The sequence below is a fragment of the Melanotaenia boesemani genome, chromosome 22 (assembly GCF_017639745.1).
Source record: "Melanotaenia boesemani isolate fMelBoe1 chromosome 22, fMelBoe1.pri, whole genome shotgun sequence".
Lineage (NCBI taxonomy): Eukaryota > Metazoa > Chordata > Actinopteri > Atheriniformes > Melanotaeniidae > Melanotaenia > Melanotaenia boesemani.
The window spans coordinates 16,024,070-16,043,203 of NC_055703.1; the positions used below are offsets into that span (position 1 = coordinate 16,024,070).

The following is a 19,134-nucleotide window of genomic DNA, read 5'->3' on the forward strand; positions in this document are numbered from 1 at the left end:
GCCAGAGCAAGGCTTTCAGGATTTGTCATACAGTCACAAGGAGAAATGGTGGCTGTGGTTGGTTAAATGAAGTGCCAAACACTGAACAGACATGTAAAACACAACAGCAGTCTTTTCTTTTAGCAGAGAAAATATAGTATAATGCAAACATGTGCCTAGTATGGTGGAGCATGGGTGAATATTCTCTTACGAGTTTGCTAGAGTCAAAAAAGTTGCTTATACCGCGTAAAAATTAATTGTTTGGATTCTGCAGTTTGAAATATTTAAATCTGAGTTCTCAGATTAACCTTCCAAAATCTTTGGTGTGGAATACTGCAGCACGCAATCTGCAAACAGGCACAAATAATTCAGCTATCATGAAGCTATCTGGTAAATACACACATATCCACATACTCAAACATGCACAGCATAATGGTTATTTCCTCATGCAGCTGCAGAAAAATTGAACAATTCATTATTGTCAAGCTTGAAACAGCACAAGTGAAGTCACGATAATGAGAATTTATTAATGGCCGCAACCACTAGATGGCAACGTCCTCCCTTTCATTTCCACTTTACTTTCTCATCCCTCAGCTGACTCTGTGGTGCTGGATGAACTCAAATTATGATAAAGGGCACTTTACCATTGCAAACCCATTTGACAGAAGACAAAATACAAATCAGAAACTTAAAAAATCTCTTTTGCAAAGTGTTCATATAAACTGTCATGGGTGCAATGTCTTATAAATTCCCTGATGTTTGTTCCATTTTCTTTGTGCTTCACTTTATCTTGCAGAATATGACCTGAGAGGCTCAATCAATCAACCAATCAATCAATAGCACTAAGCGGGTGGGAGGTGGTTTTAACCACTATGCTTCCAGTTATGGAACCACATACAATACAGAGATATTCAAGAAAGCAAAAGATAAGGAGAATTTAATAAGGAACACCAACACAATAAGTCTCTGTAATAAAAGGAAGTGACCACACACAGCATGTAACAATCAGTTCATCTGTACATAACTGTATAATGTTAAAGATCCTCTCAAGGAAAGTCTGAGAACATACACAAATATTTTAACATTAAATACTTCTGCTAGATCTTTGTTTTCTAAAACATTAATAAAAAATATATATATTTAATAAACATTTACTAAGATATAAATAAGCAAGTTCTCAAATTTAATTACTGTAAAGACAATAGGTCCTCCGTCTCCAAAAATCTATTCTCAGTGCATGTACTTGCAATACAGTGTCAAACTGCAAACTTTACTCTGCTTTGTCATTACAGGCAACAGTCAAACCAGCTGTTGTGTCCCAAATTCCACATAACTTGAATTCCAGTTTGAGGTTTCCTAAAAAAAAAATACATGCATACAGGACAATATACAGAAAACAAAAGCTTAAAAGTTATTGCAAAGTGGTATAATGGAAAAATGAATAAGCATGCATTGGAATATGCATATTGAACATTTTAAACAATGACAAACACATTCAATTTGTGTTTATAGTCATAAGAACTCTAAACTATGCATTCAAACATTTGGTCTAGTTTTACCGAACAAAGTACAAGAACTGATTCTGATTAAATTAACAAATGTCAGCTTTATGACGAACCAAGACAGGATGCCAGTACCAATGACAATCATTCCTTCTTTCCAGCACTTTTTCTGGGTTGCTGAGCAGTGGAGGGTTTTTCTACATCCTCAGGCTGGACCTTCTCCACAGCTGAATTCTCTCTCAGAAAAGTAAACTTATGGCCAGTGAATTGTTTGTAAAGACGTTGCAAATTGTCTTCATTTTTTCGTGCCTGGGCCTAAGACAGAGGCAAAGAGAAAGAAGTTACGGATGAATTCTGAGCAGAGGGAGTGGCAGCTAACATAAATCAGCTTATTATGGTGGTCAACATTTTCTAGAGACACTTTCAGACATCACATACTTGTCTATGTTTTACTGACCTTTATACTCTCAGAAACCCCGACTTGATACTGCTGTAGCTCCTTATGATTTAATGCCAGCTGTTCAAACTGCTTCAGTACATTTTCACGAGACAACTCGTAAAGCCGTCTCTTTTCAAGGCGCTCATTCTGCTTGGCCACCTCTCTCTGCGCATCCATCAGCTCTGGGGTATCCTTAGTACGTCTGTATATGTACACAAGAACTTAGGTAATTTTGCTACGATACACTTGAATTGTATACACTGTCATGTCAGTCTTTTACACCTGTTAAATTATGTTTCTAACCAGAATTAAAAACCAAAAAGTGGGATCATTTATTTATATATCTAGAGTGCATAACAAAAGCTTCTAATATTTTGCTATGACATACAGTATTTTTATCACACCATCAAGTGTGAGGATCTGATATTACTCAAGCTGTTCTGTGAGATGGGGATGCTGACACAAGAAGCAAAATGAAATTGGAAATATTCATTTAGTCATTAATTTTCTGTACCGCTTAATTCAATTAAATGGTTACAGGGAAGCTGGAGCCTATCCCAGCAAGAAAATGGAAGTATGGTACAGATAAATTCAGAGATGGATAAAAAAAAATGGAAAGGAGGAATCGGGAAAGGAGTACCAAGAGGTACACCCAGATGCCCATCCTTTGGCTCTGGAAACTGCCAAGCAAAGACTTGAAGCATTGGCTGCATGACTGAGGAGACATGCAATAGTAATAGAGGCCAGGAAAATAAACTAGCTGTTGACCCCTAACTCAGCTAAAGTGTACTCCCAGTGGCAGAGTAATACCACACACGCTAACTCACCAAGGCTGGAGACTGAACAACACTGGAAAAACATATGGGAGATGGAGGCATCACATAACAGTGAAGCACACTGTTGCAGATTTGCACAGTGAAGAGCAAAACATTAAAGATTTGAAAAGTAACTGCTAAATGTATTTTTGTATTTCCTAAAAGCTAAGTTTAATTAAGCGGGAGTCCAGCAGAGGTGAAGACTAAGTTCATTGTGTTAATGAATAGTGTCCTTGTCCAATCTTTATCACTGTGCGTAACAAAGTGTACAAAAGCAGTAAAGACGGTGTGCATGGTGCACCTTTGCAAAAGACAGGTGTATGGAAGACCAAATCGTCCTAATATACTACTCCAGATCTCTGTCTTTGCTCAGATTGCAGGCCACAGTGTCAGCAGCCATTAGTAGCTGGACACAGAGACACGTGTGAGCGCACACACTCACACAGCAGGAGAGGATGAAGAGGTGATGGGAGAGGGGCACATCTCATTGGAGCAACAGGGGCCCTGAAATAGCTCTCTAATTAACAGACCCAAATACCATCTCATTTATCTAGCAGAGAGATGGACAGAGGGAGGATGGAGGGAGGGAATAAGAGATAGTGTTAGAGAGATTCTGGCAGAGCTGAGGAGAGAGAAACACTTAAAAAATGAAAAAGTATAAATTTGATACACAGTTTCCACAAAGACAAGCAGGTAACTCTCAGTTTGTCGTAACTCTATCTGTGTATTGGTTTCAGATTGAACTGCCATGGCTGAGTACAACTAAAACTCATTACAAACCTCTGTGTGACATTAGAAAACATTAGTCACATAGTAACTAAAGCCAGCAATGGAGCTGCTGTGTTTTCATCTAGAGACTGAGGCACATGCATTGTAGCTTTGTAGTTGGAGAAGTTCCTCTAAGCAGATTTGCAAGCAGAAGTTAGGCAGGCCACTAATTGTTATGACTAATTTGTTATTAAGTTTTTATACCACATTATAAAAAAGACTACCTTATTTAAATGCCTACAGTTCTAGTCAAAAGTTTGGATACATCTAAGCATTCATACATTCTGATATCCTCTGGAGCTGATACAGTGCTCTTTCAGGTCTGGAAAGAACAAATTGTAATTCACCGCACCAATGGGAGCAAAGGTCATAAAAAGGAAATTACTAGTAAAGTCCAGCAGACACTGTATAATCCACTCTACTGCTGAGAGGATGAATATTGCCATGTCCGCCAGTGTAGTATCATACATATTCAACACACAAAGAGACATTTACACATACACACACACAGAAAAATCCCCCTAATGCCATCAAGCTTGATGGCTAAGTCTTAGTTCAAAAACGAACAGACCTCTATATACTCTGCGTGCACAGGACTAGACTCTGGTAAGACACAGTCTGTCAGAGAGATACAATGAGATGACAAGTCTTTGCTGTTTCTATAATATATTCCATCTTTTAGCTGTGGTCTCATAATTATTCTGACTTTAAACTCATTTTGTTTGTCCTGGCAACAGTGTGAGCAGTTAAATAGATGAAAATAGAGTGAAAAAGGGGAGGTGATGAACCTGATGAGGTGAGGGAACTTTCTGTCAAGAAAGCAGAGGTTGTCATTCAGTTCTTTGCTGGATGGAGTGAGACCTGTAGCTGAAGCAGATCTGGAAGGATCTGTAAAAGAACACAAAAAAATATGTGACTTGTAAGAAAAGACTAAGAACCAAAATACATGTGTGTGTGTGTTGGTCAAAAAAAACAATACCAGGGTCTTTGCTTTCATCTGAAGTAGCTGCATCATTTTCTTTACGTTGCATTTGTTCAAGGTGCCGCATACGAGACTGCTGAGCCTAAAAAGAAAAACAGAAAAAATGTATATTTATAGTTTATGGTTGATTCAAGATAAAGTAAATATAACAGGTTTTGGTTTCTTTTTGCTATAACATTAATCAAAGATGGTTTTCTAGACTACACATGTATTTAGATTTATAGTGTAATTAGAAGAAGTTGTTGGTAAATTTGGTTTACCCTGATATGGCGTCCTGGGTCAGCCATTTCCCAGCTCATTTTAATGCTTTTTATCTTGTCAATTTTCTCTGTGTCCTTTTTCACCTCAACATGCTCTGCTTTGCTCTCATCAATGACAACGCGTAGTTTCCAGTTTGCCTTAGTTAGGTCAAGGCTCTGCACAAACAAATACACACATAAAATAATAAAGCTCATGCTCATACAGACAGATATCAGAGCTAAAGGTCATTGCTCCACCATCTATTATGTCTCTTTCATAGAATAACTCAGGCTTGTGCACAACCAGCTGCCTAGCTACCAGAGATTATATATCCTCCTCTAATGTCCCATTTAAAAAAAAAAAAACAGACTTAGTTAATTTATCATTTTTTTCTTTGCTTTCACCTTAACTTTGCTGCAAATACAGAAAAAGAAAATTGAAAAATAAATTGAGGCCAACCAGTATATAAAAAAATAAATCTATGTTTTAAATGTTACTGGGCATAGGCTTTGATGTTTGTATTAGCCAACAAAAGCCACTTATTATGTATCAAATTCATCAAGCCACTGGGGCACTGATGAACTAACACCATTATTTAGAAAAAAAGGAGCCAAAACAAGATTATCGTGTCTAATGGGACAAGAGTTACTTATAAAGTCATACACATCATTCTGACAGATTCAATTAACATTTTCTGTCAATGGCAGCTGAAAACAGGGTCTGATAGTGTGAACGTTGATCTGCCTGATAAAAAACTGAAAAAGACAATAAATGATATCTACACATTGGCTGGATGGGCATGATGATGAACTTTATTTATAGCACCTTTTAATGTATAAATTCACAAAGTGCTTCACAAGAGCCAACAATATAAAATATAAACAAACAAAAAATGTTAGATTATAATTTTTTAGCATTGCCATTTTTGAAGATTCATATGACAAATGTCTTAACCAAAGGTACGGAGATAAGTTGGCAAAATTATAATCTGAGTGAATACTTTACCACAAAGTTAAGTTATTGTTGGGAAATGTGATTCAGCAAATATGACCACTGGCACCAACTCATCTGTCAGTTTGTAGATTTGAACAAAATATATATATTACCATTTCCCTGGACGTGGGACTATCATGGCTTGGTATGTCAGAAATGGATGAAGGCTTCAAATCTTCAGGCTTGAATACTAAATTTTGAGAGAGGGATGATGTTAATGTAGTTCATCATAAACAAAATTTGCAATGCACTGCTTAAAAAAATAGTTGCATTTTTTATTAAAACTTTAACCATTGTTATTATAATCTATTAAAATGTTTGGTAGAAAGTCGTTACATTACATTTGATGTATCATTAAATACCTTGTTTGCTAGCCTTATTCTAACATTTTTCCCACCCAGCTGTTATCAAATTTACTAGAATTTCAACAGTGTCTTACTTTTTCTCTAAAGCTTAGTTTATTACTGGGTTTTAATAACTTGCAAATGACAGAATTGACTATTTTTCCTTACATGTCACTCAATAGCTCACTGAGGCAATGCTGTTGTAAATCTCTCTCTCCTTCTTTCTTTAAGAAAAACGTTTCCTTTATTTCAACACACACTTGTGACATCATTTGTGGTGAAATTATTGCTTGCCGTTTTACTTCACACATGTAAAGCTATCTTGAAATAGGATGCCAGTGTTATGCATTAACATGTGTGCTAGATGGCACTGTTGCACTTTAAATCTGAAACTAACAATCCCCAGCTTAGACCAAGAGGAGTAAGTCTCACTTTTCCTACATCAAGGCGTAATAATCCACCATTTAGCTGACTACATGTCATTCTATCTTAAGCGTTTTCTTAAATACTTTTATTGTAAGTCATGTAGAAGTTTTGGGGTCCGGATGGATCTAATTATCAATCAGTGTTATTTAAAAAGTTGTGCTTTCTTACGTACTAAATGTTGCCCTGATAAAAATCACATTATTAAATGTCACAGTGGTTGTCAAATGAATGAAATTGCTGACACAACTGCAAGCACAGCTACTGCAGACAACAGTATATACGTACATTTATAGCAACAATGTAAAATGACATGCATTAAATATAAGCAAAATAGTATTTTGATAGCAATTTATCAAATAAGATGTAAAACAGGTTCCAAAGCATGTTTACCCATGTAGCATGTAGGGACCATGATCAAGGGCATAGTCTCACTACTGAGAGTTAAACTGAGTGAAATTAATTCACTCTGCTGTGATATTTCCCAGGGCACCAGGGGCAAGAGCCAACTTCATTTGACATCCTTTTGACCCATTTTTTCACAAGATTATTGGGAAAACACAAGAGGTTTGTGTGGATACTGGCCCTTACATACAGTACATACAAGGACAAATATACATTTTCCAGCAAAAACCTCTACATACATTTAAAAGACTGAAGTCACATTAAATTTATTAATGCAGCATAGAGTATAAATCTTCATCTTGCACATGATACTCATGCAAATCATTTGTACATTTCATGCCTGAAACTGAATGGATGAATCTGTAACCATTGTCCAGAGCAACAGAAAATAAAAAAGACCTCAGTGACAGCAGGCCAGGCTTTTCTCTTCAGGCACACTGTCCTCGTGCAGTGACTCTTTTACATTAACACATCATAACCTTGGATTTTTTTTTCCATAAGAGGCTTCAACAAATTTCAAACCTCTGTTTTTATTTCTTTTTTTCGATTGATTAAATTTTTGCAGATTAAAAGGCGGAGATGCAGAATTGTTGGAAGAAGATAGGATTACTGCAACAGCCAATGGCCAGTGGGCACAAGAAATCACACTGATCTGGGAAAGCAGCTGTATTCATTTGGTTTTCATTAGGCTTGTGATTACAGGCCTCTAGCTCTCTGAGGCAGAGAATAAACTCCGTCTGCATTGGCTCCTACAGAGTATTAGCTACATTTCAAACAGGACCCCAAAAATAAGACGTGCAGGAGAAAACTTGATGGGAAAATAGAAAGTCTAATCATAACCCAGGGGTTTTAATACTGACTAACTTTTGATTTCAATAATAAAAATTAAAAATGCTTCAAGGCTGTACATGTATTTGGGGCTATCTGAATCACTCATAATGCATATTAAGAGCTAGATGTCTACATAAAAATTCATGTGACACTGACTTGCTTTTCTGGCTATCCCTTTGGCAGTTGAGAATGGCTGACTGTTTGATGTGGCATTTATGACTATCTTTAGTATAAAACATACCTGCCATCTGCTGCTCCTCCTTCAGTTTAAGGTTTTGGACAAAAGCTAGCTGCGATTCATCCAAATCCCAGCTCTTATGGAGCACCTCTGCCTGCACCACATACGTATGACCCTGTAAAACACAGAAAAGCAAAAAAAATATATAAGTGTGAAACCCCCACATCGCAGATAAGCTTACATCACCATAGATATAAAGCTAACATCAGATGCATAACTTGTGAACAGCTGGAAACTTTGCTAATGATTCAAAGCACGAGGACTGTCTTAAAATCGCATGCATTTTGATTTAGCTGATTCTAAGCGGTCTTTTATAGAAGCACAAAAGGAAAGAGGAGGCAGAGAGTTTGTTAGCCAAGATAACATCACAGAACTCCCACTTACATGACACTGAAACAGAAAAAAAACAGACTTTAGACAAAATTTCAAGGTAAGCCCAAACCTGGTCAAGAATGAAACACTCTACAGAAATTCGACACAAAAGCATTTGATACAGAGAGTACCCAAAATACACATCTTGGCATGCTTAATTTACTGCTGTAACATTCTGATTGACTACTTATTTATGAACAGTTGAAGGTGAACATTAAAATGATGGTAGCTAAGGTGCATCAATGGTTTGTGTTTTGACACAGCAAATGTAAATGCATGATTGGATTTGAGAAAATACTTGTTGTAAAGCTATAACAACAGTTATGGTAGATGAGTGTGTCTTCAGACAATAAATCATGAGCAAATCACAGCTCCTGACAAATGCTGCTAAGACAGACAGTAACAACAAAAACACCCTTTCAGATTCTGCTGTTTTTTTTTTTTTTATCAGATTTTGTCTGTGTGAAAGTGTGTGTGGGTGAATTTAAATTCATATGTGTGTGTGTATGTGTGCATGCTTACAAGTAAAGCATTGGCAGGAAAAACTAATATGGACAGGCAGAAAGCAAGTGGGTGAGAAAGAAAGACAGGGAAAGTGAGATGTGCATGCAAGTGAGATCAGTTAAGTGTGTGAGCTAAAGCAGATACCACGCAGACAGTTGTCAGTGATACCACAGACTTTGTGGGATGGTCACACAAAGAGTCTGAGTTTACAACTGTGCTAACCTGAGTGGAGGACACTTCCTGGTTTTTCTTATCTGTGCACCGGACATCTGTAAAAGACACAAGTCGCCATCATTTTTACATCTAAATAAAACAACAACAATCAGCCTAATAGGTCAATAGAATAAGAGCAAAAATATGTAAAAGTCTTTCATTAAAAGGAACAGTTGAAGGTAAATGTTGACATAAAAATGCTTTATGTTCTTTATTCTCAACAGAATTGTGTTATGTTGCTTCTGCTACTATTTGGGAATGACTGGCCCCTCTGAAACACATTAAAAACCAGTCAAAATATGAGAAAATATAATTTGCTAAGTGCTGTTATGTGAAACACAATACATAGTGTATTAGCCTTGTAAAAAATATTTAAAACATGTAAAAAGACAAATGAATTCTGTTGTCAGTAATGGTTAACAACAATGAATTAAAATGAATACAGGAATGAAGAATTCTATAATCTTCTGATAATTTGTCTACTAAGTCTTTTGAGAATGTTTCAACAGGGACACATTTTTTCTGTTTGGGTAAATGATCAAGTACAATCTTTAAAAAAAATTAACTAAGCATCATCCCAGATGCTCTACACGGCTTACAGCTAACAGCTTAAATTAGTTTTACAAATGTTTAGTTGTGGTCCAAAGGATTTTAGGTATTTTGGTTACTTCATGTAATGACCGCTAACCTTTGTTGGCCAGGAAGTAGAACACAGGAATTATCACATGGCCCTGTCCAGTGTTTGCAGCAACTTCCGTCTTCTGGTCCAGAACAGACAGACGTACAAATACATCTTGGTTTGAAGTTTGGAACTGAATTGTTCCCAGGACCTCTGTTGTGTTCACCTGAACACAGTAACTGTAAAAAAAAGTTTAATTTAATCATAAGAACCATGAATCATGAAGCATAATTGATTTTGTCCGGTATTACACACTGTAACTATGAATTTCACTTAACTAGAAGGAATTTTATGCTCGATTTAGCTTTCATTAAAATACACATTCTATCATTCTCTTACCGACATATGAGATCTTCATCATTGGGAATGTAATAATCTTGGAATTCCTTCACTGAGAAAACATTAAGTGGAGTCTCACTGGACACACTTGGAAGTGGTTCCTTTAAGCCAATCAAGCGCAACCTCCACTCGTCTTCAGCAGGGAGGACATCGGGTGTAAAAACCTCTCCTAGAAAGGTATAACCACGCTGTAACAAAAAACACAGATACATTTACTCATAAAAATCAAAATATAAAAATTACAAATCAGGCAAGATATTGATAGGGAAAGGTATCTTAAGTTTATATTTTTAAAAAAATATTTGCTTAATGTAAAATTCCATAAATGTTTACAAATTAGTACAAGATGCAACAAAAATCAGCCCTAAAAAAGTTCAGCTCTGTTTAATTATTTAGTCAGGTCTGAGGCATTTCTAAAGTTGAGTGTTTTTTATGGTAATATATAAACAGTAAATATACTAATATACCCCCAAAATATATGGTTTTGATGTAAAATGATTTTTCACATCCACAAACCTTATTGGGTTGATAGACACGTGGCACCACCCTGTTAAAGACCCTGTCTGTCTCCTTCCCTGTATCATTATTTATGACATGCAGAAGAAAATTACGAATTGGGGAGAAGACCATTGGTGCCAGCAGCATCTCCTTAGGAACATCGAAGACTTGTCTGTAAAAGCAACAAAAATGAAGTGGACAGTGAGATATAAACTTGCAATTTCTTTTTCTTTCTTTCTTCCTTCCTTTTTTTTTTTTTTTTTTTTTTTTTGATTAATGAATATCTAAATAGACTAATTGCTTAGCTAGTACACATGTTCTCTAACCTAAAGACCAAAAACCAGCAGGTAGTCGTCTTTGGCAGAGTGACGGAGTAATCAGCAAAGGTGATTCTGGTCGATTCATCCTGTACACAAGGATATAACTCTGCTTTCTCTGCAGAATGTTCAATGATATACCTGCGAAAGAAACTGAAGGTTAGAACACATTTGGAAACTTGAATTTCTAATAAATCATGTATATAGTGAAAAGATTTAAACAAGATATATATTTTGAGAACATCCAAAAAGATGTCTACAATGTAGCTGAAAGTGAATGTTACTCAGTAAAAAACATATACTTTGTCTCTCAGTGTGAAGAGGATATTTCCGGCAGTTAAACACATGCTTAAAGGTTCACAACACCCAAGAACAACACCCCCCTTTGCGCTCCATACACACATTGTTCAAGCTTTCAGTGCCCATGCACACATTTACTTCCTCAGGCAGCAGGTCATTCGGGAGACACTGCAAGCCGATTGGAATGAGAAGAGGATAAACAGCAGATGGTACCACTGGGAAAAGATGGAACACAATGTGGAAAATGCTCCTTGCATGCCCCCCAAAGGCTGCCACAACCAGGAGAGGGAGCAGATTCTAGGCATGTAGTGCAACACTGAGGCTAAATGCATAAATAGCTTTGGCACACAACTGTAAGCATGCTCTCATATTCTCTCAAAAAATGTAATTTCTCTAACTAAATCTTTCGAATGTGAGGTGTAAAGCATAAGTGTATAAAATAAATGATTTCTATTAGCCATGGACTAGTGTGTTTTTACAGACTATCCTTCATTTACCATAGCAAGAAGGCAGCATGTTTGTCCACATTTGCTTCAATCTTTGGCCATATGTCTGAAAGGATGCGAGATGCGTGAAGGTTCTCTTTCGTTCCTAGGTGAAGTAAGCACACGTGCATGCACACACACACACAAGTAGCACACCATTAATGGTAAAAGACAATCCATGTTGCACAAGAAAAAAATATTGTCACCTAGTTCTGAGTAGGCAAAAGAAATTACAAAGTGAATTTTTTCTGCATTTAGTATTTGTTCATACGAGTAAGAGAAATGGTCTGAAGAGATGGCTAAATAATTTAATTCTTTTTCACAGCTTACGCATAACAAAGGTGTTATATTCTTCTGTCATCAGGCATCTTCAGGACTTTTTTATTTATTTAATAATTTTTTAAATTGCTCATTTTTCTTGGAAACTCTTTACTGTCTTCTTGCCTTTTCATTCAATGTTCTTACTGTTGCTAATTGAAAATTTGATTGTAGATGCAGAGATGTGAGCATGACTTTGTGCTGATGTGTTTTCTTTACACGTGTATCCCCTCTGTGACCACCCTTCACCTGTCAGGGTGTAAGAGTGGCTCTTACTAATCAATACTAGTCTTATCAATACTTAGTTTTACTTCTGCTCTGAGACTCAATATATACCACCAAACTAAAACAGCAGTTAATGTAAGGAGCAGAAAGTCTTTTGAGTGCGTTTTGTCAGTTTTCAGACACTAAATAATAATGTACAAATTAAATATTTGAATTTGATGGGTTTTTTTTTCTCTCTATTTGCAGTTGGAGATAAATTTTTACAGAACTCTGAAAAATGCAGTATTTCAGGTGAATTCTTATGTCAAAAGTAAGTACTTTCATTATATAATCCATAATCTATTTATGATAATCTTGCTTGAATAATTACATATTTCCATATGTGGTCATTCATTTACCAGGTTTTGCAGCATTAAGGATCTCTGGTACCAAGTGCCCTATGAATCCACTTTGCTGAATGATGCTTGCATTGACCTCCTGGTCTGTTGGCGGCTTGTCTTTCCAGTTTTCTGGTGGTTGTAATTCTGTGCCTTCTGCTACTAGCAGCACAGAGAAACAGAAAGTTAATGATGAAAGTATGAATACAATTTGTGAAACACAACATTTTTAAATGAATTATCTAAAATTATTATATTTACAGGGACTCAACTGTTTTGGGGTAGGAGTCATGTGATGGGGCCCAAAGAGGGTGTGGTTAATTTAAGTAGAGCCTGATTTGCTTGTATTTAAGTATGTTATTTTTTTTTCGTATTTGAGACCCTGGGTTTTATGGAGTGCAATGTAGTGGTTTTATTGACACCCTCTGGAAGCCAATCAAACCCTTAGCAACTGAGCCGGAAGGAGACAGGTATGAGCAGTTCTGACTGCATTTAAGCAGAGCCAACAGAGTAACAAGCAGGCGGCTGAGACGGGAGCACGGGACGCGCCACGGGACCTGTCGAAGTGGTAGGCTGGCGGATCACAAGTCGGGAGCTCAACAGTCGACCCAGGATCCATGGGTTCAGCTACTCCACCCAAGCATGAGTACATCTATCAGCCAATATTACGGATCCAAAATAAGATGCCGGCTGCAGGGCCAGGCGGAAGGGCCGGGGAAATCCCTCAGTGAAACAGGGGACTGCCGCGTGCATGTTTATCTCTGCAGGTTGTTGGAGAGTGAAGCACCACGGTGGAGAAAAGGTGCGTGGACACAGGAGGAAGTGTGTTGGCAAGGACGCACCCAGATCGCTGGCAATGGACCCATGCAAGCATATTTCCAAGGAACCTTTTTAAGGACTTTTAGGGTTTCTGATATGCTTTGGAAATAAACTATAAAAAAGTTTACTTTTAACATGGCTTTAACTCTGCTCAGCCTTATAGAAATAACTTGCTGGCTGTAGAGGCCTGGGGCTCCAAATCCCCAGGCCTCTACAGATGGCAATGTCCTCATTTAAGTTTATCAATAGGTCAGAAAATTTCCTCGCTTCACGTCACAGTCACATAGTGGTTTAATTTAGTAATAACTGTTATGTAAACTGTTGATTGGGATTTAAATGCAGCTCCATTCAAAGTGGAAGATTTACAGCTTGATGCCCTAAAGAAGGTGTACACTAAAAAAATTACTGTAGTATATGAGTGTAGATAGCATGCAAATGTTCAAACACATAGATGGGACTTACATGTTTGGGTCTGTGCCTCTGGGTCGGAGGTCAATAGTGAGGCGTTAATAGTGAGAGCCTGCACAGCAAACTGCTCCTCTGCTGTCAGCTTTCTGCCCAGGGCCTTGCACACCATTTGAAAAACTGCCAAGTTAAACACCTTGTCCCCAACACACACAAAGAAAACACACACACACACACACAGAAGTACTTTACACAACTGTGAATATATAGGCAAGAGAAGTTATGTGTACATAAAATCCATGGCCCACAGAAGCACTCTTCTTGTTGAAAAAAAAAGGTAGACAGACATAATACAATTTATTATATTATTTAATAACATATGTTTATTCATTCATTCATTATCTGTACCGCTTTGTCCATTAAGGATCGTGGGGAAGCTGGACCAGTCCATTGCAGGGCCATTACAGAGAGACAAACCAAACCATTCATGCTCACACTCACTCCTAGAGAGAATTTAGAGTAACCAATTAACCTAACATGAATGTCTTTGGATGGTGGGAGGAAGCCATTGTATTTGTATAAATTATAATTACATATGTATTTTGTTCTATCAAAGGTAAAAGCAAAATGGTGAAATACAGGAAACAGCCCATAAGTCCAAAAACTACTAGCAATAACAAGATTTGATCAGGAAACACAAAGAAGAAAATCCAACTACTTAGAAAAAAATGTCTGGATATGCCACAGATGTGGAGGAATTGACTGATTGATAACAAGAGCTGGAGACATTTTTTTCCCATGTATACAAAGACAAAGCTATTTTAAAACAAGCAAATGACAACTTGTTACTGCAGATAAACACATTATCCTTGTTTCATAAGTAAAATATGGCTCATAAAGAATATATTGATAGCACAAAATTTAATATGATCTTCCATGTAACACGTATTTAACAACAAGTACATGTAGAAAGTCATGTCTGCATACTGAATTGCCCTTGGGGAAAAATAGCGTTGTGAACCTGAATCAGAGAAACTATCAAACAATTCCCAAAAAGTACAACGTGCAATTTATGTACTACGTTTCTAAAACATACTACCTTGCGGTAGTATGGTGTCATGGTGTCAATATGCTGGGGACAGACTGTGTCTTCCAGTGTCTTCCTGAGTGCTGGCAACTCTTGCTCATCCCCAAAGGAAGTCACCACCTTGGACAGGGCTCCAAATACGGACAAGGCCTGCTCAGTGAAGCGAGCGCTTTCCTGTTAAAAGAGACCAGTGGAGAAGTGCATTTGTTTTGTTTTGTTCTTTTTGGCACTGTAAGTTAAACAGAATGAAAGCAAATGAAAAAATAAATAATACCAACAGATACTGGTGAAAATCCATGGTAGAAAAAAAAAAAACAATACTACCTTCATTTAAAAAAATGTCTTGTTAACATGATGGTAACTTTTAAATTAATACTGGAAAAAGTGTCTGCCAAACATTTTAAAGTGAAGACAGAGCAATTTAGGCAGTAATATCCTTCCAGACTGTGGCCTCTTCTTTACAACTACTGTTTGTTTGCATTTTATGAAAAATGAAGTGATGCAAAAATGGAAAGGAAAATAAATACAATATATGTTAAATCCCTGAGTGTATATTGAAATGTCCGTATAAAAGCTTATATGTCTTTCTTTATTCACTTTAGGAATAAAAAAAGGAAAACAATGTAGCAATTTTGCTTATTCATATTGCATTGTTAATGGACTTATTAACAGCCTAAATCTATCCAAATTATAGAAAATTTACCTTTGTGAGGTGTGGCATGATAGTGTTTTCATCACCAAAGTGGAATGGTGTCTTGCTGCAAAGGTGGACATTGTAGCCCAGCTCTGCATTTGGGTAGATGCGCAGTACATGCCGCCTGAGGGGAAAAGAGATGACAAATTGCATTCTGAAAGCACATGTGATCCAGGCTTACTGCACATTGATTACTCAGAGTTTCAACCTTTCTGGGTTGTACTTGTGCATACAACAGGCAGGATTTGCTGCTTTGGAAATATATCTGTTTCATTATTTCAGATATTGTCATTGTATCATCTCCAAATAATCATTCAATAACAATGATTTGCAAATTGCTGTTTTATGAACACCAAACAGTGCCCCTACTATGTTTTTAAAAAAACACGATCAAGTGTTTCTGTCTGGTATTAGTCTGTGTCTCAAACAGTCTGATGTGCTATAACGTATGGTGTATCCATCAAGTGCCAAGTTAAGTTTACAGGGCCTAGTAAAACCCCTCTACCTCAGCCCCATTAACTTTGTTTAATTCAGCAATCACAACCAACAAGATGGATGAGCATTGAGGCAGTGCTTGGCTTGGAAAGAAAAAGCACACAAAGGGGGAATTCAACAAGAGTGAAAAGAAGATCAGGCACATGGGAGAGAGGACATGGAGAAGAAACAGAAAGAGCAATTGAAAAGAAAATGAGATTGAAAAGAAATAAAGAAAAAAGATCAGCACACAACAGTAAGTTAAAAAAAGGTCAGTGGAAAGACTCAAGACAATAATACACTGGTAAAACAAAGAATCACACACTCATTGAAATCCACAGAATGCAGCTGGTTTAAAAATTACAACTGCCATTATATGGATGTATTAGCTAATATCTCTTGGAGATGAAGAACTATGGGGTATTGTAAGTTGAATGCCATGTGTGTGATTATGGCTCAGTGGTAATTGCACTGCTGCATGCTTCCACCTGACCCCAGAAACTAGGCCCTCTGCTTCTAGGCCAAGTCACACCCATTAATAGAGACTGGGACAGATTTTTTTTTTCATGCTTTTCAGAGCAACTGAGCTAGGCAGATATCCACTGCTGACGTTTGAAAGCCTTAAAAAGATCTCTGCACAGCTGTAAAAACAAAATATAAAATGTCACATATTTTCTTCTCCTCATGAAAAAATCCAGAGGTACTTAGCAAAAAATGCTCACAGCTTCAGACCAGTTCCTCATAAAAGGAAGAATTGTGCTTAAATCAATATAGGGCTATTATGATTTCAAGACATTTCAGAATTATCAATTATATCAGCAGATCTTTGATGAGATTCGATCAAAGTTAGAAAGGTCTGGCTTTGTATAATTTTTAATAGTTAATTACATTTGCTTAGTAACGCCAAGATATGAATATATATATTTTTGTTAAGTGATAGAAAAATCCAAAGTGTCACCATACCAAATCATGTAAATAAAGTAAATAGGACATTAGTATAAAATTAAGCTTAATCTGAGCTACTAGGTGATCATTGCAGTGCATCGTCCTTGATCCATACCCTGTGGGAAGATTAAGCACAGCTGCCTTAGAGTAGTTGGCCCTGATCACGAGAAGTGCAGGCTGAGATTCCAGCCTTGTCCATGAGTGTGGCTGGACGATTAGCTCTGGATGCCTTTTTCCCAACGTTTTCTTTCCTATAAGGTCTTACAAAGTGAAGACGAAAAAAATATTGTTTACATAGGTCAACATTAAAAATTCAATGTGTGACATAAAAAAGAATTCATTTTTATTTGTATCTATTGTACATCCCAAAACTTGTTATAATGTATGATTTGTCCATACTGCCATAGAGTTATAACCACTGTCCTATGGTCAAGCTCTCTAAATGAACTGCACAGAAAATCCTTGTGAATGCTTTGTGCATGCATATGTGTGGATAAATTATTACTCTTCTCAGTTGTATCTTCCCAGCTTTGAAGAGCAGAAAAGCTGATCAGAATCTGTGAAGGTTGCGTGCTGTCTACACACAAGTAGTGAGGGGCTCTGACTTCTGGACACTGTGCAAAGAAACACATACGTGGTTATTAGTTATCAGTTTGAAGGCAAACACATATGGTAAAATGCAAAAGAAACAGAAGGTCAAAGGAAGCAAATATAAATTAATAAAGGGGTTTCTTGTGAGAAGGTGGCTTGAAGGTTGGAAAAGATATAAAAGATCAAAATCAGAATTTGAGATATCATTTGAGTAGGACAAAGCAAGAAGTAGGACAGTAGGGTTGGGCAAATACATTTGAGTTAGACAGACAAGAAGATGAAATTCTATGTAGAATCCATTTTCCTTGAGCATGAATGTGTGTCTCTGAGTGTTCATGTGTACCTCAGGGCTTGCTACAATCAGGGATCCAGCCGTGAGGGAATGTGTAGATGAGCCAGAGCAGTTGACGCCTCCCGAAACAGTGGGTAGGATGGTGCTCTGCAGACAAATGAACTTAGTTAATGTAATTCCAAAATATCCAAATGAAAATACTACTAATTTATCAAAGCAAAAACACAGGAAACTATGTGTGGAGGAAAGAAACAAAAATCTTTAGAATTTCTATCCCTGTAGATACATTTTTTTACCTTTAAATGTGATGTCTTGATATGATATGGGTAGATATGTGGTTTATGGAAGATCAAGAGAGTCCTGGAAGAAAAATACATTTTAAGCTCTTTAACTATTCTTTAACTATTCACTATTGGTGAAATATGGTAATATTTGTGCTTGTGTATTTAAATGCATGTCTTACTGAAAGCTTTTTGCAAAGTCATCAAGGTCCACCCATGTCTTCTGCAGTATGGGTTTGACAACAGCTGGGGATTCCTCTGCAACAGGCTTTTTCTTTGCAGTTGGGGGCCTGTCTGGAAAGACATTAAAATACATTTAGGATGACACAAGTTTTGATTATGAATATAATATTTTTTGGGTTAGACTTTACTAGCTAAAGAAGAACAGTTATTTTTTTATGTTAATTTAATGTTGCTTAAAACAAATTTTCAACATCAAAATAAAAGAAACGCAAACTTTATTAAGCTGGATGTAAACCAAGATGACTGGTCGCTTTCTATGACACACTTAAAGCTAAAAAGATATTGAGCAGCAAGTTAATGCTTGTGACTCACAGAAAGCTATCCCAGACTCAAATCATTATCTTGAATATGCTGGTAGAATTGGCCAAACTCCCACATAATGGCATAGTGTAAGCTCACATGCACATCCATACTCCCACTCAAGACTCCCACTATCTCATTGCATGCTAAAAGTCATAGACATATGTACACATACACTCTACATCCCCCAAAAAACACACACATGCACACAGTCTGCCGCTAAGCTCTACTTGAGGCAAGAGTCTGATCAGTAAGCTAAGATGGTGAGGTGAGGGCCAGTATGACTGCTGCTGAGAAATGGTGGTCTGCTAACTCAAACTGCAGGTGTTACTAAGCAACTAAACGGGGGCAGAGTAAAAGAAAGGGAATTGGCTTGTGGTCACAAGGCATAATTTCAGTCCTATCTTTCTCAAACTG

At 37.0% G+C, this 19,134-nt stretch overlaps 1 protein-coding gene across 1 annotated transcript in view; it reads right to left on the reverse strand.

Annotated features, from left to right (window-relative positions):
* Positions 1-889: 889 nt before the first annotated feature.
* adgb (androglobin) overlaps positions 890-19,134 on the reverse strand; it is a 30,336-nt gene continuing 12,091 nt past the window's right edge. Inside the window, exons 14-35 of the mRNA XM_041976784.1 lie at positions 18,357-18,468; positions 18,190-18,253; positions 17,945-18,040; positions 17,516-17,624; positions 17,126-17,270; positions 15,601-15,715; positions 14,910-15,071; positions 13,868-14,006; positions 12,608-12,748; positions 11,679-11,772; positions 10,891-11,022; positions 10,583-10,736; positions 10,067-10,254; positions 9,737-9,906; positions 9,058-9,104; positions 7,963-8,074; positions 5,832-5,908; positions 4,746-4,901; positions 4,483-4,567; positions 4,292-4,391; positions 1,939-2,122; positions 890-1,796 (exon numbers count right to left, since the gene is read on the reverse strand). Of these exons, the coding sequence (XP_041832718.1) occupies positions 1,626-1,796; positions 1,939-2,122; positions 4,292-4,391; positions 4,483-4,567; positions 4,746-4,901; positions 5,832-5,908; positions 7,963-8,074; positions 9,058-9,104; positions 9,737-9,906; positions 10,067-10,254; positions 10,583-10,736; positions 10,891-11,022; positions 11,679-11,772; positions 12,608-12,748; positions 13,868-14,006; positions 14,910-15,071; positions 15,601-15,715; positions 17,126-17,270; positions 17,516-17,624; positions 17,945-18,040; positions 18,190-18,253; positions 18,357-18,468 (2,753 nt within the window). The 3' untranslated portion in view covers positions 890-1,625. The remainder of the gene's footprint in view (positions 1,797-1,938; positions 2,123-4,291; positions 4,392-4,482; positions 4,568-4,745; positions 4,902-5,831; positions 5,909-7,962; positions 8,075-9,057; positions 9,105-9,736; positions 9,907-10,066; positions 10,255-10,582; positions 10,737-10,890; positions 11,023-11,678; positions 11,773-12,607; positions 12,749-13,867; positions 14,007-14,909; positions 15,072-15,600; positions 15,716-17,125; positions 17,271-17,515; positions 17,625-17,944; positions 18,041-18,189; positions 18,254-18,356; positions 18,469-19,134) is intronic.